The sequence below is a fragment of the Echinops telfairi genome, unplaced genomic scaffold (assembly GCF_000313985.2).
Source record: "Echinops telfairi isolate 266 unplaced genomic scaffold, ASM31398v2 ScPeMD7_29;HRSCAF=101, whole genome shotgun sequence".
NCBI classification, from domain to species: Eukaryota; Metazoa; Chordata; class Mammalia; order Afrosoricida; family Tenrecidae; genus Echinops; species Echinops telfairi.
Window position 1 is genome coordinate 357,774 of NW_022103926.1, and position 23,483 is coordinate 381,256.

Sequence of the window (23,483 nt, forward strand, 5' to 3'; positions counted from 1 at the left end):
CACGTACAGCAGGGGAACCACTGCCCTCTCACTCTCACTGCCATCCAGTGAGTGCTGACGCAGAGTAGCCCCCTGTGGGTTTCCAAGACCCTGACTGCTTATGGGAGTAGAAAGCCCAGTCTTTCTCCTTCAGATCTGCTGGTGGTTTTGAACTGCCGACGTGTCACCACTACACCACTGGGCCTCCTTCAAAACACTGCCCAGTCCTGCACCATCTTCATGATGATTATGTTGGAGCCCAAGGTTGTAGTCACTATGGCAATCCATCTTACAGGTCTTCCTCTTTGCTGCTGTCCCTTCACTGTCCCAGCAAGATGTCCCTCTCCAGGGAGTGCTCGCTCCTGATAACACGTCCAAAATATGAGAGACCATGTCTTGACATCCTCGATTCTAAGGAGCACCTGGTGTACTTCCTCCACCACAGATCTGCATGTTCCTCTGGCTGCACACGGCACGTTCATGCAAATGCACCGATCCTTCTGTCTTCTTTAGGCAGCGTCCAACTTTCCCATGCATAGGAGCAGATTGGAAATACCATGGTTTGGCCCAGGCCCACCTCAAGCCTCAAAGTGACCTCTTTGCGCTCAACACTGTAAAGAGATCTTGTTTATCAGATTTTCTTACTGCAGTGTGTCGCTGGATTTCCTTTGTACTTGACGAGGACAGCATGAACATTTTAGAGGGCTGCATTAAGTCTGAAGGCTAGCTCCACTCAAATGTTGGGAGCCCTGATGTGCTACCACTCACTGTAGGAAGCAAGCTCCTTTTCAACAGCCTCTGGGAGTGGATGAAGACAACATTAGCATTTGGGTGGCACTGGGATTAGCCTTTGCATTAGCAAATGAAAAGCATTAGCATTTGGCTAGACCAGGATTCTTCACCCTATAGGACAGGGTGGAATTGCCCCTGTGGGATCCTGAGATGGTTGCTGTGAGAGGCCTGGGCTCCATGGCAGTGAGTGCTGTTTGAGACTTATAAAAGCCAGAACAGCATTTCCTGGGCAGTTCTAAGAGAATCTTTTGCATTTTTAATGCCACAGCTTATTTGGTATGCTAATGCACTCAATTGAGCGAAGTCATAACTGAATCCCAAGAGTTCATAAAAGTTAATATTCCGAAGGAAGCCACCATCCCTTGCAGGCTGTTTGTTTGTTTGTTTGTTTGTTTGTTTCCATCTAAGGTTCAGGAGCCCTAGTGGTTGAATGGGCTGCACATTGGGCTGCTAAGCACAAGGCCAAGAGTTGGGACCCACCAGTGGCTCCATGAGGAGAGAAGAGACTTTCTACATCTGTGCAGAGTGACAGTCCCAGAAACCCACAGGGGCAGTTTGACTCTGTCCCATAGAGTCACTGTGAGTCAGCATGGACTCGATGATAATAGTTTGCTGTTGTTCTTGTCACTGCAAGGTTGAAAGTTACAAGCCACCAGCTGCTCCATGGGAGAAAAATGAGATTATCTTCTCCCATACAGATTGACAGCCTTGGAAACCCTTGGAATATAACGTTGCTCTGAGCCGGAAGGGTCTGGGTTTGGATTTAGTGGTCAGGTCCAGCTGGCCTCTGGCTGTAGCTCACATGTGACCTCTAAAAGGTGGGCTGCTATCTTGGTTTCTGCAGAAAGGAGACTTTTTGAGTGGAGCTCATGGAACTTGGCCCAGGAAGTGCCTCTCGGGCACATGGTGTGCGTGTGCGTGTGTGTGTGTGTGTGTGTGTGTGTGTGTGTAAGTGCCTCTAGGGTACATGGTGTGTGTGTGTGTGTGTGTGTGTAAGTGCCTGTGTGTGTGTGTGTGTAGAGATGGGGCAGGGGCAGTAGTCTCAGCCAACTCAGGTAGGCTCAATGAGGTGCTCTGAGCCCACCCTCACTTTCACCGAAAGCCCAGTGTTGTAAGTACTCTCGCTCCCTTTGTACCTGAAGGGAAGTAAGGTTCAGAGAAGTTCATTGGCAGGCTAGAATCAGTATTCGGTTCTGTGTGACCCCATAGCCAGTGCCCATCCTTCTACACAGGTGGAGGACCCAGGACCTTAAAGGGGGCTTCTTAGGACAAGACATAAATGCTTTCAGCCAGAACCGTGGACTTGGGTTCTCAGGTCTTTTGGGAACTGAAGCTGTGATCCTGGGCTGGCCCATCCATGAACAGTGCCCACTACACGTAGCTAAGGTTCCTGGCCAAATCCCTTGTCGAATGGAAGGTGGTGCTAATGATCAAAAACTACAAATTCATTGCGGAGTAGCGAGAATACTCAGGAGCATGAGGAGGCGTTCTACTCCCACAAACAGTTACAGTCTCAGAAATCTACAGAGGCAGTTCTGCTGTGCCTTGTCAGGTCACCATGAGCCGGAAATTCCCTTGATGGCAGCGAGTGAGAGGAAACTGAAAGGACTCTTGGAGTTGAGCAGCTGGCCAGCATCCGATGGTGGTGCTGTGGGCTAAGCACTGAGTCACTAGTTGCAAGGCCGGTGGTTCAAACCCGCTAGCTGCTCCCAGAGGGAGAGATGAAGTCTTCTGCTTCTGTGAAGACCGATGGCCTCGGGAACCCTAGGGACCCTGTCCCGCCGTGTCACTCGACCTGAAGATGGAGGGGCGAGGTTATGGTGAACACCAAGCCTTGTATGTGGTGCCACTGTCCGCAAGGGTACAGGTGCTGCCACAGGGTTAAGAGTGTGGTGACCTTCAGGACACCCCAGTGGTGGCAGCAGAGGAACCCTCAGAGACCCCATCTCGTGGCCATTGAGGGCCTTTCTTGGTGTCCCGAATAAGCTCGCAAGATGATCTACTTTCCTGCCATTTCTTTGTCCTCACAGAGTGACTGCTACTTCAGACAGAATCCCAGGGGTGGCCGGCCCCTGCAGAGGGCCCCTGGGCAGCACGGACCTCCAGCCTTCCCCTAGATTACTTGCATACATTCTTCTCCTACGAATCCAGGCCACTCTGGGGGGGAGGGGGAGGGGGTGCTGGTCTCACCCTGTCAAACACACTGTTTAAACACGTCTCTGCCATCCGTGGGTTCTCTTGGTAATAACTCTAAGATCCAATTAAGAAAACAGTGGATCCAAGAGGATCTACTGGGCTAGTTCAATTCAAGCCGAGAGGTCGCTCAGAAGATTATGACAACTTTGTTTTGGGGGAGTCCAAAGGGGTCAGTCATCTCAGTAGATTTCCTGAGGGACAGAGGGTGAGTGCCGGAGCGTATCAGGAAGCAGCGTGTGAGCCCAGATGGAGGCTGTGTCCAGAGGCAGCAATGTTTCATTTAGGTATTTTTCTGTGATAAAGGCTTATCTGGTTGTGTAGCAGTGCTTTTGATTTGCTCTGACAACCTAAGACAGGCCAGCACTGCTAACCCCGCACCCCTCCTCTTCTCCCTAGTGGTACTCACGGGTACATGGCTCCCGAGGTGTTGCAGAAGGGGACGGCATACGACAGCAGTGCTGACTGGTTCTCCCTGGGCTGCATGCTCTTCAAACTCCTCAGAGGGTGAGTCATGTGCTGGGTTGGAACCTGGAGAAATGAGAAGCTACCCGACCCCGACAGTAGGGAGTGGCTATGAGTCAGAAGCAGCTCTCGGCTGGGGGTTTAGTGCGGATATTATTTGGATGTTGCTGCGTGGTGCTGTAGGTGAGGTGTGGGGCTGCTCACTACAAGATGGGTGGTGGTTTGAACCCACCAGTTGCTCCCAGGGAGAAAGTGGAGGATGGCGGATCCCATAAAGATGGGTGGTCTCAGAAAAACTCCCCTCTGTCCTAGGGGTCACTCTGAGTTGGACTAGGCTCAGGTTACTCTGAGTTGCAAGAAGGCCTGGTGGCAGAGTGGGTAAGCTCTGGGATGCTAACCAAAAGATGGGGCAAGTCACGCTCACCTGCTGCTGCTCCAAGGGAGAGAGACGTGGCAGTCTGTTTGCATGAAGATCTCCCCCTTGGAAGCCCTGGTGGGTAGGTCTTCGCTCTTTTCCATGGGTGCTGTGGGCTGGAATCAACTCGACAACAACTCTTATGGCTTGGGGATTTTTAGGGGGAGAGACCAGTCCCTGTAGCGAGGCGTCACACTTGGGAAAGAAAAAGAAGGCCCTTCGTTGAAGAGATGGACTGACAGTGGCTGCAATGATGGGCTCAAAAATAACAACAATGGTCAGGATGATGAAGACTGGTCAGTGTTCCCTGCTGTGGCACTTGGGGTCGCTTTGGGTCAGCATGGACTCAATGGCACCTAACAACAACAATAACAGCCTGTGTGTACAGCTGGGTAGACTAGAGAAACTCATTCATGGACACGCATATGTGTATAAGAAAGAGCTTTCCATACAAGAGCAGTTAAATATTGAGAAAACATCTCAGCCCAGATCAAGTCCATAAGTCCAATATTAGCCCATATGTCCAATACCCATCTATGAAGTCCTCTTCAGACTCACAAAACACAGGCAGTGACGCCGAGTGCAGGAAGATCACAGGCCAGTGGGTGGGAAGTCTTGTGGATCTAGTGGCATTGTAAGCATCTCAGTGTTGATAGGGGTCTCCATGTGGCTTCTCCGGCTCCAGAGGTCTGACTCCATCAGCCTCTCTCCCTGTGGCTTCTCCACAGGGAGTGAGCCTGGTCAGTAGAGAGTCTCCAAGGGAGGAATACCAGAATTCCCAGAACCCTCAGGAGAAGGCCATGCCCCCACAGAGGCCTCATTGACTATGATTTGATTGACAAGCTAGAATCCACCCTACACTCAATCCTCAAACGATTAACAAATGATTGACAAACGATTATGTAACTACCATAACTTGAAACCAAAAGGTTGGAGGACCGAGCCCACCCTGAGACACCTCAGAACACCTGGCAATTCCCTGGAGCACAGTTCTACCCACACAGACTGTCCAGTAGCCATGAGCTGGAAACAACTCAATGTTAGCGGTTTTTATGATTTGTAAATGTCATTTTAACCACATGGTCCTCTCTAAGCCACCCATTTGTTTTGAGCAGTCTCCCTCAGTGTCGGTGATACATCGCCCCTAAAGTCAAAACACAACCAAACTCACGGCCATAGAGTCAGTACTGACTCATGGAGAGCCCATGGGACAGTTTCCGAGACTATGGTTGGTTACAGGTATAGAAAACCCGGGCTTTGTCCTCAGAATCGGCTGATGGTTTCGAACTATCAACCTTGTAGATCTCAGTCCAGCCCTTCACCACGATGCCACTGAGACCTGCAAAAGCAGTAACTTATACTTTATCCTGGCTGGTGAACTACAGTACAAATGTTTTAATTTCTAGGGGAGCTCTGAGTGATTTTTTTTCTTCCTGGAAAGGGCTGATAAGTTTGGGGGGGTCTATGATCTACAAAATAAACTTGTTCTTTCTATCTTATAACATTGGGAGTTTGTGGCCCCAAAACTTAGGGGTGAAAAGCCTTGGGCATAGTATTCCAGCCCCGTGTGAGTGTTGTCTCATCGCGTCAGTTCTCACCTTGTAAGACAGAGTAGCGCGCCTCCAGTGTCGCTTTTAATTTTATCTTTCTCCTGTGACCTCTTTTGGAAGCAGATTGCTAGGTCTTTTCTCCCTCGGACCAGCTGGTGGGTTTGAACTGCTGGCCTCGTGGTGAGCAGTCAAATGCTTAACCATTGTGCCACCGGGGCTCTCTTTTCTCTGCCAGACCATGTAAGGATTACAGTACTTTAAAACCTAAGAGACAGCAGCTTTGAACTATTTCCATGAAAACGCCATGCTCTGGGGAAGAGTTGTTTTACATCATGGCTCAGGGCAGAGGGTAGACACATGCTCTTCCCTTGAAACCAGCTACTTGGGCTTGTCTCGTGAGCTTACAGCATTTTGAGGGGTGCCACGGAGGATGCAGACCCAAACCCAACGCTCTCTGATAGTTTGCATTTATTTGTACGCACAGTAAAGCTGACGTGTGTGCGCGTGTTTCAGGCCGATATGATACTTGACTGTTGTTCTACATGACCAAGTGTGAAGGGATAGAGTGGAAAAGATCATGGAACTGAGCTCCCTTCCCGGTCTGCTCTGAGATGGACTGCTTCACAAGCACGCTAACATGGCCACCAATGAAGACCGTCTTTGTCTGTTTCCTTACATTTTTAAAATGTCTTCCTCCGCAAGCATACGACAATTCTTTTCTTTCTTTCTGTCCTTTTCAGAGTTCTCTTTGTTAGTAGTCTAAAAGACGCCGACTATTTAAAAAAAATAATAAATTGATTTATTGGCGGCTCTTACGGCTCTTATAACATCCATCGTATCAAGCACATTTGTACATATGTTGTCATCATCATTTTCAAAACAATTTCTTTCTACTTGAACCCTTGGTATCGGCTCCTCTTTTTTCCCTTCCTCCACCCTCCCACCCTTGTGAACCCTTGAAACTTTATAAATTAGTATTGTTTCCATATCTTACACCATCCGCTGTCTCCCTTCACCCATGTTTCTGTTGTTCGTGCTCCTTGGGCGGGGAGTGGGGGGGTGGGTGGGGGGGGTGTATGTTATACGACTATCCTTGCGATTGAGTTCCTCCTTTCTCCCCAAACCTTCCCCCTACCCTCATGGTATTGCTACTCCCATTACTGTTCCTGGGGGCTTATCTGTCCTGGATTCCATGTGTTAAGAGCTCTTATCTGTACCAGTGTACATGCTCCGGTCTAGCTGGGTTTGTAAGGTAGAACTGAGTTCATTATTGTGGGGGGTGGGGGCCATTAAAGAACTAGAGGGACGTTGTGTGCTTCATTGGTGCTATACTGCACTCTGGTGACTCGTCCCTTCCTTGTGACCCTTCTGTGAGGGGATGTCCAATTGTCGACAGCTGGGCTTTGGGCCTCCACTCTGACCCCTGATGCCTGATACCTGATCCTGATGGATATGATAATCCTTGACAGTGAAATTTCCTGCTCCGGGTTTCCCTCTTTCTCTATTTCTTTGAAGGCTGCAGCCACGTTCCTTGGCTACTCTGCCCACAGTTTCAGCAGAAGCTCTGACAGAAGCATACAGGGATCCTTGTCTGAGAGCCCTGGGGTACACTGGGTTCAGGGTTGGGTTTTCGGTTTGAACCACCAGCTATTCTAGAGCAGAAGAAAGAGGGGGCTTTCTACTCCCATTAAGAGTTCATCTCAGAAACCCACAGGGACAGACCTACTGTGTGCTATAGGGTCGCTGTGAATTGGCATCGACTCAATGGCACTGAGTGAGCTGCTCTGTGGGATAAAGGTGTGGCTGTCCTGTCTCCATCTGTCAAGATTGACAGCCTCAGAAACCCTACGGGGCAGTTCCACTCCGGTCAATGATGGGGCTATGACTTGGATTGGACTCAACAGCAGTGAGTTTGGTTGGATCTTCTAATTATGTCTGGCACATTCCAGAGGGAGGTGGCTGTCTCAGACATCCCTGGAGCCTCTGCTCCCAGCACCCACAGCAACCACTCTCTAAGCACTGGCGCACCAGAATCACATTAGTGTCTAGAAAGCCAGGCCCTCTGATTCCTTAATTGAATCATTGCATTTGTGGAGCCTGGATGGCCCTAATTCATGGCATCAGATGAGCTGACCTCATCAGAGCCTTTCTGCATAGCGAACAGAGCCAACCTCGTCCAAGCTGAGGAGGCCTCTGTACCCAGTTGAGTTTGCCATGTGCACTGGGAGTGCCCGAAGGGGAGCAACCCCAGTCTTTGTTCAGGATTCCCTCTGGTTAGTGTCCTTAACCATGTGGCCAAAGACCCTTCCAGGAGGGCTCACATCTCTGGGGAACAGTTCAGTCATAGACTGCAGCTGCCCAGGACTCCAGCCTCCCCAGAGGAATGCAAGTTCTTCACGTGCTTGGTGATTCGGTTGGACTTTAATGACGTATAGGCTGGGGAGACGCTGGCAAAAATGCTGTGTCTTCAAGAGCTGAGGGTTTCCCTGAATTAACTCTGTAATCTTTAGCAACATGGTCTGTAGCTTGGCTAGTCATTCAGCCTTCTGAAACTCCAAACTGATTCATGGCCACCTCATAGTGACTGTATAGGACAGGGGAGAACTCCCCCATGAGTTTCTGAGATTAACTCTTTATAGAGGTAGAACGTTGGCATCGGCTCAATGGTAATGAATTTGGTTTGGATTTTTCTCCTGTGGAGCCACTGGTGCTTTTAAAAGGCTGACCTTGTGATTAAAAGCCCATATAACTGCTACTGAATTGTTAACATTGTTGTGGTTTCCATCGAGTCAGCTCTGGCTCCTGGATGCCTCCTGGGTCTGAGCCTGTGGCATCATCATGCTTGCTGGTATCCATGGTGCGTGGGTGGCCAAGTCCACTGTTAAAATCTCATTGTGTCTATCTACTTCCCTGAGGGTTTTCTTGGCTTTTGTGGGTCTTCCACTTCACCGACCATCACACTGTCCTCCTGCCAGCAGTCCAGTCCCCCTTTCCACACGTCATCAGGAGGGGCCCATGGCTGGAGGACTGAATTGAGTGGTATCAATTGTTTTGTGAAGGTCTTGGTCACACCTGTTTGAAGCACATGGCTCCTTGTGACCCCTGTGGAGGGGCATTTTGACTGGGGCAGGAAGGCATCCAGAGAACAGTCACAAGGAGGGGATTGGTTAGGTTGGGATGGATGAGATAAGAAGAGAATAGGGAAAGAGTTAGAAGGCATGGCTTCGATGGAAAAGTAGGAGAAGGCTCTAGGTAGAGAACCTAGTGATTGGCTTTAGGCTCTCTTGGACATGTCCTCAGGAGGGACCAGCCCCCAGAGAAGGACATCATGCTTGGTGAAAGAGACCATCAGGGGGAAAGGAAGACCCTCCACGAGAAGGATCGATACAGTGGCTGCAACCACGGGTGCAAGCCTAGCAACAGCTGTCCAGACGGTGCGGAACCAGGCTGGGCTTAATGCTGTTGGGCATGTTGAATCACTTTGATTGGACAGCACCTAGCAACAACAACATCCGTCTGGGGTAATCATTGTGCCAAGTCTGCCTTCTGTCCATGGAGGGTGGAAGAGACCTAACTGCGGATGGGATGGATGAGAAAAGAACAGAATGGTGAGAGAGCTGGAAGGGATGACTTCTCTGGAAAGGTTGAAAGATCTGAGTCGGGAACAGAGCAAGCTGTAATGATGGCCTTTAGAGTCCTTGGGGCGTGTCATCAAAAGGGACCAGCCCCTGGAGAAGGATATCCTGTGGTTGTGTGGTGTCTAGAGTTTCTGAGACAGAACCGACTGGGTGGCGCCTAACAACCATTGGCTTCAGCTATTCAAAGGCCCATCTTCTTGCAGGGGTCATATTTATACTGTAGCCCTCCACGGGGGAGGCATTTTAAGGAGGAAGAAGGTGGCACTCCTTCAGAATCTGAGCTGCCTCACTAAGGAGTGAGTCTTCCAAAGCAAGGACCCCGTCACTGTCTGGCTGACCAATGATCCCAGAGAAGGATCCTTCTGGTGAGTGATAGAGGGGAGGAAGTGAATATTCCCCAGCTCAGTGTGTGATCTCAGAGCAGCCACTGTAGGACTTGCTCAGAAGTCACCTGTCGGGAAGGACATGCACGAACACCAAAGAGCAGGGAAATGCCACCGTTGTCATCAAGATCATGGTCGCCAGTGACAGCAGACACGGGGGATGCCTAGAGAGCATGCAGCCGTTCTTCGGCAGGCAGTGCAGAGGGAAGCATGGATCGGCACAAGAACACTGGGAGAGAAGCACTGCTATTAGCCCATCGGACAGATGACTGAACTGAGGCATGGGGAGGTTAAGGAAATGCTCACTATTTAAGGGGCAAATATCTGAACTCAGGGCATCACCTGTAGGGGAAGGTGCTGTCTCTGACGACTCTTTTAGCATCTGTAGCACAGGTGTTCCTGATTTCATGAAGATCGTCACAATGCAGCTGTTCCTCTCCCCGTTTTCATGGCCCCTCCTGCATCTGCTCTGCTGTGAGAGAGAGAGTGAGAGAGAGAGAGAGAGTTGAAAGACCATTTACAGAGCCAACTCCAACTTGAATGAGTAGGGCAACTTCATGTAGACATTAGTTAGTTCATGGAGTGGGCTTCTAAAGACAGGTGGGATTAGAGAACATTATGCTTATCGTCAGTCTGATATAAGCAAAGATTTGATGACCTCATTGCTATAAGGAAAAGCAAAAAACAGAGAAGCGACTTTCCCGCCAAAGGATAAGGTTTTGAAGACTATGAGAGGCCGGAGATGGCAGTGGGGGCAGGGAGAGCGGAGGGGCAGGAAATCGTGGACGGAGGGAGGGAGGCTAGGAGCAGGGGAAAAGAACCACATTTATGGGTGTGTGTGTGCATGTGCTGATTTCAGCTGATGGAACGGGCTGTGAAACTACCCAGAATATGTTTGTTGTTTTTTTTAAAAAAAACAAACTAAAGAAATAAAGTTAAAATTTAAGAGAGAGAGAGTGAAGGCTCACAACCGTAAAACATCCTCTAGATTCCTTACCCCCTCAGATCTAAACATTGGTCTGAGTAACTAAAAAAAGGAAGAAAAGTAAAACGGAATTGAACTTGGATCATTTAGTTACATACAAGTTCATTTCAAACATATAAAGAATAAATACAGCCAGGTCAGATTTCTGTAATAAAGATCTGGGGGTAGGGAATAAATATGCTGTGTATGTGGAGGGACTCCCTGTCAGCAAGTGATATATCAACTGTTTATCAAGAGGGGGAGAGTGTTAAATAACTTAAGTTTGGAAATATTTGGGCAAGTCTTCATCTCTGTGCCCCAAAGAGCTCCCCGAGGTGTTGAAGCAACACGAGTGGGGCTGGTTTTCAACAGGATGAGTCTGGCTGCAGCCTGGGTCTTTGGACAGACAGAGGGGAAGTGGGTGTGAGGTAGCGAGTGCCTGAGCTACAACTGGGGCACACCGCTAGAAAGGAAGCAAAAACTTCACATTCGAGAGCTAGTCTCCAACTCAAGAATAGTTTCTATTCTTTGCTTGTTGGATGAAGACTTTTTTTTTTTTTTGCACGTAAAATACCGTACGACAAAGCCTTCACCAGTTCAACCCTTTCTCCACATGCAACCCAGTGGCCTGGATTGCAGTCTTCCTGTTGCACAGCCTCCCTTGCTATCCTTTCTGGGCTATTCTGCCATTCACATCAGGTGTGTTTGCTCCATGGCACTCCAGGATGGAAGAGCAGGAGGTCAGGATGGCCCTGGTTGAGATTTGAGGCAGCTGGGAGGAGGAGGATTCTCAATACCCAGACAAGCAGTTACAAAACACCAGGGGCTCACATGGAACAAAAGATATTTATACCCCGCAGGGGGGGTCTGTGAGGTGCTTTTAGTCTCCCAGCTTAACAGAGAGGCCGGTCGCTTGTTCTTCTGATGCACAAGGTCCCATGTGAGCCAATCTCACCAATAAGTAGCCTGTGCATTTTCTGTGCCTTGTCTAGGGGGAGCCCCAAGCAGTTGCCTGTTCTCTAGCTAGAACAAAGAGGCCCAGTGAGACAGCCACCATCCTGGAAAGGGAGTTTTTAGGGGTAGGTGCCCCAGTAACTGCTGAGCAGTGACCCAGACACCAGGACAGCCACCATCTAACATTCATGCAAACCAGTCATGTCAGCCTGCAGGGGGCACCTGAGCCATGCCCAGCCATATTTCTGGTTATTATAACATGCAGAGGAGGGCGGGCCAGGCATGCTGCTCAACATCCCATATCACACAAGACAGTCCCCACCTCACAGAATTATGGGATCGAGTGTATGAAGTGCCAAAATAGAGAATCGCCTTCCCCTTATGCCTTGAAGCCAATTCCAACCAGTCCCAGCAGGGCCAATGATGCGAAATCAGAATGGCCCCCCATTTTGCAAGATGTGGGTGAAGCAGCGCACTAATCAGGACAGAAGCCCCGGTGGCGCGGTGGGTTGCAGCAGTTTGAAACCAGCAGCAGCTCCTGTGGAGAATGATGAGGCTTTCTACTCCTGTAAAGAGTTAGTCTCAGAAACCCCCTGTCCTGTAGGACCAACTATGCGTTGCAGCCACTCTGTGGTGGTGAGGTTGGTTTTGCTGATACAGGTTGAGCAGCATCTGTGTGTGAGCAAGTGTCCCAGTTGCATCCTGGTGGAGCCCTGTGATCAGAATCCTTGGTCCAGATTTTTTTCCAAAAAAACTGTTTCATTGGGAGCCCATACAGATACCTTATCATTCCATAGTTCAGTCACATGAAGTATTGTACAATTGTTGCCACAATCAGTTTCAAAACAAGCTCTTTCTTCTTGAACTCCGTGATATCAGCTCCTCTTTACCCCCACTCTCCCCACTGTACCCCCCAGGAACCCTTATTGTACTTGCTATTTCTATAGTTTCTTCAATCCTGGGTTTCATACACCGAAAAACAGAAAACATGTAACAAAAATTCAAAAATCCCTAAGGACAAAATATATCAGAGCTAAACCCCAACATGAAAACTCCCCAGAAAATGTTGCCAACCAGATCAGGCACCACAGTGACTCAAGTCTTGATTATGAGTTTAGCACCACTGCTTGTCTTCCCTGCAGGAGTCAGGCGCAGAGAGGGAGCTTGTGTGGTATCTGGAATCCACACAGGCAGCTCCCAGCACAGCCAAGCACCACCCAGATGATTTCGCTTGTTCCATGGAAGGATTAAAAAGAGAACATTTATAAATATTTGGGCAGCGATCAGCTTAGGTTCAAAAAGCCTGTTCTGTGTAACACACCATCTTTTTAGGTTTCTAAAATTAATTTTTGATGTGAAAGTCTTTGATCAGCTGTAGTTAGAACTGTGCTGTGTTTTTGAACTTGCTTCACTATGAATGTCACGTAGCTAAGGCACCTTGGTGATGTTGTTGGGTGAATGCTGCGCTAATAATTACAGGGTTTGTGGTCCAAAGCTACCATGACTCCGTGGGAAAAAGATGAAGCTGTCTGCTCCCTAGAGATCTAGAGCTGCCGAAACTCCAAGGACCAGTCCCTCTCTGTCCTGTAGGATTGCTCTGGGTCCGAATTGGCTCCGTGGCCCTGGGTTGGTACCGAGTGAGTGAGTAGGCTGTACCTTGGTTAGATGCTCAGCGACTGAACCCAGGTCAGGGGAGAATGGCTGGTGATCTGCTCCTGGAAGCTGAAGTCTACGAATCCCTCAGGGGCAGTTCCACTTTGCCCTGTCAGTCCTTATGAATTGCAGTGAACCCACAGCACCCAAGAACACAACAACAAGGTGTGTGCGCATGCACACACACGTGTATTTTCCCGTAATTAACCACATCCTGAAAGACTTTCTTAAGCCTGCCAGGCATCCCTTCTGTCCCACAGACAGCCACTGCAGCCGATTTCAACGGCGAGCTTTCTTCCCATCCACCTTCCTAACTCCACACAGAGTGCTGCTCCGGGACTCTAGGAGAGCGTGGCTCCACGTGCATGGCTGTCACCTGCTTAGGAGCTGTTGTGAGCCCCACGTGGAGACTAGCGCCGCCACCCCCACCACCCCCCGTAGGTCTCCACCAGAGTTCTCCCAGAATAGCAACAGCATCTCTTTTGGCTCAGTTCACAAAGAACCCACGCAAATGCATCGGAAACAGATGTGCATCCAGATGGGCAGGGGCCAGGCCGAGCCAACTTATCACCAGGTGGCTACAGCCATGTTTCTCACGGCTTCTGCTAGAGCCGGACACTGGAGGGTGCCAAGTGGATCCACCCAAGAGGACCCACTTACTGGGAGTGTTTGGGCTACCACTGGTTCTAACACTGGCCCCCATGCCAGCCTGCCCTCTGGGTCTTATGAAAGACTTAAAAATTTTTAGCACCTGACATTTCTGTCCAAACACAGATAACCTTGCCAGAGGGGTCAGGCCAGTCCTTTGTCTGGCATCAACTGGACCAAGTGGCCAGACATCAAGAACAGGCTTGGGCTTTGTCACCTCTGCACCTGGATCCACGTCAGAAGGACTCTTCCCTTCATCCTCTCTTGTTCATGTCCAGGAGACTCCAAGTTGGGCCGTTCCATCCACCTCAAAGGTCCCTCAGAAGAAAGGCCTGACGGTCTATGTTTAGAAAGAAAAAATTCACCATCAGAACCCGTTGGGAACACATCCCCGACATGTGTGTGGTTGTCGGACGCTGGAATTGACTTAATAGTAGCTGAGTCACATTAAGGATCATTGCGAGGGGTGGGGTGGAGATGACGCGAGGGGCAGCTAAGTGTTAAGGAGAGAGAAACTGACGGTTGTAATGAGATGTGACTTATCTCCCCACCCCCCACCACGAGCTGTAAGCATGCACAATTCTTTATATGTGTATTGTGCATAAAGGAGAATGGTGCAAAGTACAGGAGGTGTTATCAGGTATTGTAGACGTTCCCTCAATATGTTGCCGAATGCTTATCTAGATCCAACTCACCTTTTAAGAAGATGCTTTTGAGTTTTTCTGGGGGATGAGGTGTTGCTGTGAGTGAACCAAGAATCACCAGTTTGAACCCACCAGCTGCTTGGCGAGAGATATGAGGTTGTCCGCTTCTGTGAAGATTGACCGCCTCAAAAACGCGACAGGGGCGTTCTCTGCCCTCTAGGCTTGCCATGAGTCAGAGTCAGCTGGGGACTAGTCTGCTGAACTGTTTTTAAAATGCAGTCATTGTACATTTTCTCCTTGGAAGCAAGATGAAAGGGGTATTTTCAATCCAAATCTAAAGGATGAATTAATTAATGTTGTGCTAGCTAACTTGCCTTGTTGGTTTTTTCCTTCCACTTTTTGATCTATGATTTATATGTGATACTGTAACAAGCATGCATAAGGATCCCTGGTGGTACAGTGGTTAAGTGTTCTGCTGCTAACCAAAAAGTGGCGGGAAGGCACCAGTCTCACCAGGGACGGAGAGGGAGGCAGTCTGCTTTCATACAGATGGACAGTCTCGGGGACTCTGTGGGTCAGGGTCTATGTGACAGTGACAGTGGCTTTATGTTTACTGTTTGAGTTTTAAACAGTCTTCGTACGCCCAGTACCCGAAATGGCATTTCTACTTGATACCATCTGTGTTAGTCTAGGCTGACTAGAGAAACAGGTCCAGAGACACTCATCTGAGTCTAAGAAAGCGCCTTATAGACAAGAGCAACTGAATATTGAGAAGACATCCCAGCCCAGTCCAGATCAAGTCCCTAAGTCTGATATTACCTCATGTCTGATACCAATCTGTAAAGTCCTCTTCAGACTCAGAAACACATGCAATGAAGCCGAATGCAGGAAGATCACAGGCTAGCGGGTGGAACATCTTGTGGCGATGTAAGCATCTCAGTGCTGGCATTGTCTCCACATGGCTCCTCTGGCGCCAGGGCTCTACCGAGCAGAGAGTCTATGTGTTCCACCTCCAGTGACCTATTGCTCTCGGTAGTGCCTCCAAATGAAGTCATCTAGCTGTGACCTGATGGACAGGCTCAACTCTACCCCTTCACTCTTAATAGTCTCAAATTGACACCAGACGATGTGACTGCCACACCCTCGTAGCTATTGTTAGGTGCCTCCAAGGCAGTTCCGCCCCATTGTGACCCCGTGTAAAACAGACGTTGTAGGTCTCACCATCGATGTATGTCTGAACCACTGTGTCAGTCCTTCTTGCTGAGACCCTTCCTCTTTTTCACCATCCCGCCACTTCACCAAGCTTGATGGCTCTCTCCAGGGATTGGTCTCTTCTTTTGGGGTCTGTGAAAAAAAGGGAAAAGGGAAAAAAAAATTTGCAGGTAAGATAAGAGAGCATTTGTAAACCTGTAGTAAACAATTGTTTTTCCTAATTCCGAAAAAAAAGGATCATAAGGGCAAAGGTTTCTGTCTTTGAACAGCAAAAATGTCTATTATGGACATAGCAGAACATAGATCTTTGATGGTGGCAGTTGGGTTTTATGCCAACTTGAATCTGGGTGAAAGTGTAGGTCACTCCACATCCCTCCCCACTGCACGCACGAGGAGCGCTGAGTCTCCCCAAGTGCTCGACCTCAGGTGTCGGCCGTGCCTCACAGTCAGCTGATAGGGGAGTCCCTTTTCCAGGGACTCCCCGTATTCTGGGAGAACACTCAACGCCGTGTGTCTCTTCCTTCGTTTTCACGTCTGTCCATAGGGCCCTGCTGTATCGAGGAGGAGGCTGATGAAAATCAGAAGCGTTGCTGTGGGGTCCATGCCAACGCCTGGCAGGCCCGCACGAGTCCGTGTGGGCGTGTGTTCCCACAGGCTCCCAGTGGCTAAGTGGTTAAGAGCAAGTCACAGGCTTTTCTTCTGACATGCCTCTGAGTGGATTCAAACCTTCATCCTTGTCCTCAGCAGCCAGAAGTAGTGGTTACATGGGCTGAGATCTACATGGTCAGTGGTTCGAAACCCCCAGCAGCTCCATGGGAAAAAGACTGGGCTTTCTGCTCCTGTAAACAGTTACAGTATCAGGACCCCAAATGGGGGTTGCTCTGAGACAGCCTTGACTCCACGGCAGTAAGTCAGCGAGGAAGGACTCTGAAGAGACGGTCTGGAGGTGTAGTGGGTTATGTGTTGGGTCGCTAACCACAGGTCAACAGTTTGAGACCCCCAGCCGCTGTGCCAGAGAAAGACAAGACTCTCTGCTCCTTTAAAGAGGTAGCATCTCAGAAGCCCCCAGAGACAATTCTACCCTGTCCTATAGGGTTGTTATGAGTTAGTGACCTTGGTTGGCAGTGACCTTGGTTGTCTTGAGTTGGGACTCAGAGGAAGTTGATAAGGAAGGTTCCAACAACTGCCTCACTTAAACTGGGCCCTAGCTGACCCAGCTCTGGGACTCATCACTGGGCGAAGATGCAAAAGCTCCACTTGGCATGCTGGAGGGCCTGGTAGCATAAGACTTGTCACCTCTGCCCTCTTCAAAGGAATGTGTCCTTGGGAATGACCAAGTTCTGATTTTAAAATGATTGGTTTAGGTGCTCTGGGTTTGGTTGCCATTCCAGGGGTTGGTTGTACACAACAATACAAAATGGTCTGAAAGTTAATGGTGGTTGAAACAGGAACAAGACAGAGTTCTTTGCTTTTAACAAGCTATATGCTCACATTTCCGGCGTAGGTTGCCATGGCAGCGTAGGTTACCACCCAGCAATTTCTACACAAGTTGTTGGGGAACACGGACTCCGTGCTCCTCATGTACCCTCTGGTGGTTCTGTTTCCAGTCATCTATTCTCCCTGCCTCTGTACACGCTCACCTTGGTTTCAGAGGCATCAGCAACCCTTTTGGTCTTACCTCGGTGGTTTTGGAAGGGAGCCCAGCACCCACAGGTGATGCTCATCATTTTCTGAGACGATCAGTTACATAGACACAAGGTGGCCTGACCACAGGGCTTCTTTTCTTTTTTTAAACAGGAAGCCCATTTTTAACAGGCTAATGAAAACAATTAGTCACTTCTTTAATTCATTTTGCCAACAAACACAAACAATATTATTTATCTCTTTTTTTAAAAAAAATGTATTGGGGGCTCGTACAATTCTCCTCATAATCCATTGTGTCAAGCACATATATACATTTGTTGCCCTCATCATTCTCAAAACGTTTGCCTTCCACTTTAGCCCTTAATATCACTTGCTCATTTCCCCCCTCCCTCCCCGCTCCCCTCTCCCTCATGAACCCTTCATAATTCATAACTTATTATAGTTTTGTCATAAGTTACACTCTCCAACATCTCCCCCAGCCCTCTTCTCTGCTGCCCCTCCCCCAGGGAGGAGGCTATACTTAGATTCTTGTAATCGGTTCCCCCCTTCTACCCAACATTCCCTTCACCCTCCAGGCCGCACCCCTCTCACCACTGGTTCTGAAGGAGTCATCTGTCCTGGATTCCCCGTGTTTCCAGTTCCTATCTGTACCAATGTACATCCTCTGGTCTAGCCAGATTTGTAAGGTAGAATTGGGATCATGATAGTGGGGGGAAGGAAGCATTTAAGAACTAGAGGAAAGTTATGTTTCATCGTTGCTACCCTGCACCCTGATTGGCTCGTCTCCTCCCCTCAACCCTTCAGCGAGGGCTGTCCAGTTGCCTACCGATGGGCTTTGAGTCTCCACTCTGCATTCACCCACCTTTGCAATGATATTTGTTGTTCCTTGATGCTTGATACCTGATCCCTTCGACAGCTGGTGGTCACACAGGCTGGTATGCTTCTTCCATGCGGGCTTTGTTGCTTCTGAGCCAGTTGGCCCACAGGCCTTATTTTCATTTCAGAATTTCGAAGCCACCAGCTGCTTCTCAGGAGAAAGATGAGATTCTCTGCTCCCGTAAGGAGCTCGTCTAAGAAATCCACAGGGGCGGTTCTTCCCTCCCCTGTAGAGTCACCGGCAGTGAGGTTGGAGTTCTGAGTTGGTGTGATATCCGTGGAAGCACACTTGGGGTTGGGGTAGAGAGGTGGAAACACCACCTGCCAAAGTGTATCGTCCTGGATGGAGGATACCCTGAGAAACACTAACTTCACCGTTTGGGATCTTGTTTGGGATCTTGCTTTCATGCAGGCGTTCTACGATTCTGTAGCAAGACTCTTTGCCTTAGCTTCCTACATGAGTCTTGGGTCCCTCATTTGTTCTCTGGGCACGGTGAGTGTTTCTGTGGCTTCTGTATCTCTGTAGTCTCAGATGAACAGCGATGGAGCAGATGACTTCCCCCCAGTGCTAGCCACTGGTCCGGTGTCACGTCTTAATGGAATGTTCTTTATTTCTACAGACACAGCCCTTTCAGACAACACAAAACCAAAGATAAGCATGAAATAGACCGAATGACCCTCACCGTGGTAAGGGAATTTACAATGACGTTCTTCTTATGAGGGGACAGCCACATTGTGTTTCTTTCTATGGGGGCCCTGGTGGTACAAGGCATGAAGCATGTGGGCTGCCCAAGGAGAAGCCAGTTGACAGCTGGAAATCCCTAGCCATCTGAGCTAGCAAGTCGAGGCTGTGTCCACTCGTGTAAAGATAGCCCCGGAACCCCCCGGAAGCAGTCCTTCCCTGCCCCATAGACCCCGTGAGTCAGAATCTGTTTGATGGCAGGGGGCTCAGAGTTTTGTGGGAAAAACGGGTTTGTTTGTTTGGGTGGGTTTTTTTTTTTTTGCAATAAACATGAAGATGTAGTTCTTAGAAGCACCCCTAAGAGAAACATGAATTAGATGTGCAGATTGAAAGGCAGGCTTTAGCCCCAACAGCATGAGACAGACAGAGAGAGAGAGACAGAAGTGGAGAGATGGGGAAGAGTAGGCACCCAGCCCCCCTGGGCTTTTGGTCAATTCAGAACGTGACTAGTGGTCTGGCTTGACGGTCCTATCCATACTTCGCTTCTCCAAGGAAGGCCTTTTAAATCTCCTGTTGGGTGTGAAGCAGCTGTTTCCAGGAGTCGACCCCTGAGTTGTTATTTTCTTCTCCTCTTCCCCCTAGAATGTGGAACTTCCGGATACCTTCTCCCCTGAATTAACGTCCCTCTTGGAAGCCTTGCTTCAGCGAGATGTTAGCAAGCGACTTGGCTGCCACGGGGATGGGTAGGCTAGCCTGTCTACCTTTTGGGACCCTGACCCTAAAAGAAGAATCCTTCTTTGGTTGACACTGTTGGGTATGAATCTGATTGGCCACCTCAAGGTCTGTGGTTCAAACCCACCAGGTGCTCCATGGGAGAAAGAGGAGACTATCAGCTCTCATCAAGACTGACAGCCTGGGAAAACCAGAGGGCCAGCTCTCTGTCCTCCGGTCGCTATGAGTCAGAATGTGACTTGATGGCTGTGGGTTGTTGTGTTTGTTTGTTTCCAAAACTCATTCCTCGGTCTTTGGAAATCTTCATTTTTCTATGAAGAGGGTGGGGGAGGAGTTGTGTGAAACCCCCCCCAAAAAAATATATGTCTGTATATTAATATTGTCCTATCGGTTTTGTAATTGGTAAGTTATAGATGTTTCTCACTTGCTCCCCTTAAAAACAAACAAAATAAAAAACTACCTTGTCAGGGACTGAGCCAGATCCAGGGATTTCCCAAGTCCCTTTGGTCACGTTTTTTTGGTCTTGATTCCAAATGTAATTTTGACTGTTTCTGGTGTGGACCGCAGAGCCCTGGTGGCGCAGCAGTGAACCAGAAGGTTGGTGGTTCTAACCCACCTGGTGGCTCCAGTGGAGAAAAGAACAGGAGAGGTGCTTCTCGAAGGATTGTTATTTGTTGTGAGGTGCCAGCCGGTTGATTCCGACCCATGGCGACTCTACCTATGCCCTGCAGAACAAAGCACTGCCCAGAATGCACCATCCTCACAATTGCACCTATGCCTGAGCCCATTGTCACAGCCACTGTGTCAACCCATCTCGTCCAGTCAACTCTTTGGGACCATTCCACCCTGCCTCACAGGGTTGCTGAGTGTCTAAGTTAACACCGCCGCACCCAACAATCGTGGCAACAACCCTCAAAGTCCACTTTTACTGGGACTGCTTCTTAGAACAGAGCTCGTTAACAGGTGCTCCGTCTTTTTTCCTACGCCAGGCTTGCTTCTCCTAAGAACTAATTTTTGACTCTAAGTTTCATAGAAGTGGAGTCCCTGAGCACTGGGCACCTAACCCAAGGGATGATTGCTAAGTCCTACTCAGTAGCCTGAAGATCTACCTCTGGAAAACTAGGCACGGTCAGCTCTCTGGGGCACAGCTGGACCCGGGAGCAGCTCTACTCTGTCCTACAGGATCGCTGTGGGTCGGGATTGGCTCAGTGGGGCAGGTCACCGTTCTGTGTTTTTAACACCAACAGTTCTTGCCAGCGTTGTTAGTATTTACAAATGCACATTGACTCTTCTTTCTCTCGCCCACAGAGCACAGGAAGTGAAAGAGCATTGCTTTTTTCAAGGCGTTGACTGGCAGCATGTCTACTTACAAAAGGTACTCTCCACCCAGACCCCCTTCTCTGGGTCTCAGAGCACCTGTCTCTCTCTCTCTCTCTCTCTCTCTCTCTGATCCCCTAGAGTCCTTGGTCCCTTCCGCACAGCTGCCACTGTCTGCTCACCACCCTCTGGGGAGATATCTTTTTTCCAGTGGAGATCTCTTGCAAATGCCTTCTACAGACATGCATGTGTGCAAATGCAGAGTTGTAGCTAGCTAATTCAAGTCTCCTTCTGAGGATAAGGCAGAAAAGATGGCTGAAGGGCCTAGAAGCTGTTTGGAAATATCACTATCACCTGAGAAACTCCTGTTTCTGGACACCACTTAGGTCTATGCCTGAAGGCAGTGTTTCCAGCTCTCCAGCCCTTCCCTGAAGCATTCTGAGTTCTCTGATAGACGAGGTTTTGGTATCCTCCAGGGACTCAAACTACATTCCTCTTCAATGTTCTTTGAGTCTAGGGAACAAATAGAAGTCGAGAGGGCCAAGCCCTGGGCTGAGGGTGGATGGGTAAGCTTTCCCAGTGAGACCCTCCTAGGACAGCCTTCGAAGAAGTAGTAGACATAGTGTTGTGATGAGGAAAAGGAATTTCTTAGTACAACTTGCTGGTCTTTCTCTCAGGAATGTAATTTTCATTTGCTCAAGGCCTTCCTGGTAAGCCCGGTGATCACTCTGTGTCCTTCAAGGTCACCTCCTTGGCATCTCCCCAAAAACAGTGGCCAGCACTTTGTGAGTTGACCTCTCGGCCTTGAACTGACCTCACAGAGTCCCATGGAAGCTGCTGTTTTGATTGGATCTCTTTTTGGAAGGCACCGACCAAGACTCCCGAGACTCAGACAAGTGCATTCCTGAGAGAACTAGTCTGAAGCCGCCCACTGGTCCCCGAGACGTGTTTCAACACATCTTGTGTGCGGTCAACCCACACAGGTGTGGGCGGGAACCCTAGTAGCAATGCTTTCGGACTGACCCTTGCGTGGGACTGAGACTGTCCTCGGTCTCCGCTCATTGTCTTGGACACTCCTCTCCATACTCGTGACTATATTTGCCACAGGATGTTGTGCAAATCTAAGAGGCCTTGGGTCATAAAGGTACAGTTTTCTAGCACTGGTGCTGTAGTGGTTATGAGTTGGGCTACGATACACGTGGTCCACAATTGGAAGCCACGAGCAGCTCCGAAGCTCTGAGGGAGAAAGACTGGGCTTTTTACTCCCATAAACAGTGACCATCTTGGAAATCCACAGGGAGCGGGGGTCGCTGTGAGTTAGCATGGACTCAGTGGGAGCGTTGCAAAAGCTACCGGGTGTGGCCTTTTACTATCTGACATTATGTGCTGCAAACATTATAGAGCAGGGCTCCAAGGGACAGCAGAAAACCATACTTTTATTTTTCGGTCCTCCCAGTACCCTCCACCCCTGATCCCACCCCGAGGAGAAGTCAATGCCGCCGACGCCTTCGACATCGGCTCATTCGATGAAGAAGACACCAAAGGCATTAAGGTACATGTGGGATGCTATGCTTGTGTGTGTATGGGTTGGGGGTGGGGGGGTGGCGTGGCCAGCAGAGATGGGGGCGGGAGGTTTTCTATTGGAGATCAAGGAAGTCTAATGATTTCCTGAGTCGTGCGTTGTTGTGGACTACAACTTCCAAAGGGACATGGAGACCTGGGAAGACTACAGGTCTGCAACCTACCTGCTTTGGAAACAGGAATTCCTTCTGTGGACAAACACTTGACCTGCCAGAAGCTAGACCACTGTCCCATGTCTCTTGATTCAGAATCTTGGAGGTTGAACAACAGCTTGCGTGTGTGTGGAGAGGGGCAGAAGTGGGGAATCCTCACGGCTGTGACACCAGGTGTACCCTGCCTAGGCCCTTGCACCAGCCTCAGTGCTCTCTAGTCTAAGCTGAAGAGAGTAAGGAGCATGAGTCATGTTGCATTTGTCAATCACAGAGCAATGACCACAGTTCCCTCTCTTTCTTTCTCGCTCTATATATTCCTTTGCATTTTTAAGCTTTGGTTTGTATGATTTTTTCCCTCCCCCAAGTAGAGACAAGTCCTAATTAGAGACAGTGAGTCATAAGAGAAATTGAGCTGCCTGAGATGCTGACTCAGACTGTGTCCCCACATGTCAGGCTCTTGTCTCCCCCGCCCCCACAGCTTCCTTACCCTGAGCCGCCCACTCCTCCCGCCCTCCTCTTAGCCGCCTGTGGCCTAATCTGTAGGAGAAAGCCTGGCTAGGCCTTGCAGGCCATTCCAACTCATGAGTAAAGGAGGGTTTTCCTGACTGGGATCTTCACAGACAGCAGATCACCAGTCCTTTCTGTCGTGGTCTCACTGGGTGGATGAAACCCCCATCCTCCTTCAATGGAGTCGGTGTTGGAGTTAGGTGCTGTTGAGTCCGTATCTGTGCATCGCAGCCCCAAGGGGCTGAGTAGAACTGCCCTAGAGGGTTTTCTGGGTGGCTCTCTGTTCCTGGAGATAGCCTGGCCTCTCTTCTCTGGCACTGCTGGGTAGGTGCAGCCCAGCCACCAGGAACTTAGTTGTTGTCAGGTGTTCTTCATTTTCGACCCTCAGGACCCTCCCAAGGAGTCCTGGTCACGTCCTGGTTACAAGTCAGGCTGTGACCCGAAGGTCAGCAGTTCGCAACCACCAACTGCTCCTTGGGAGAAAGACTGCGTCTTCTACTCC

General features: G+C 49.4%; 1 protein-coding gene across 5 annotated transcripts in view; it reads left to right on the top strand.

The window, feature by feature from the left end:
• Positions 1 to 23,483, top strand: part of GRK3 (G protein-coupled receptor kinase 3) — a 102,742-nt gene that overhangs the window by 60,119 nt on the left and 19,140 nt on the right. For 3 of the 5 annotated variants that reach the window (XM_030885441.2, XM_045289661.1, XM_045289665.1), the window contains 5 exons: positions 3,364 to 3,471; positions 18,631 to 18,697; positions 19,335 to 19,435; positions 20,733 to 20,799; positions 22,198 to 22,293. In XM_030885441.2, the coding sequence (XP_030741301.1) occupies positions 3,364 to 3,471; positions 18,631 to 18,697; positions 19,335 to 19,435; positions 20,733 to 20,799; positions 22,198 to 22,293 (439 nt within the window). The remainder of the gene's footprint in view (positions 1 to 3,363; positions 3,472 to 18,630; positions 18,698 to 19,334; positions 19,436 to 20,732; positions 20,800 to 22,197; positions 22,294 to 23,483) is intronic. The other 2 variants (XM_045289662.1, XM_045289663.1) reach the window with 2 other exon arrangements.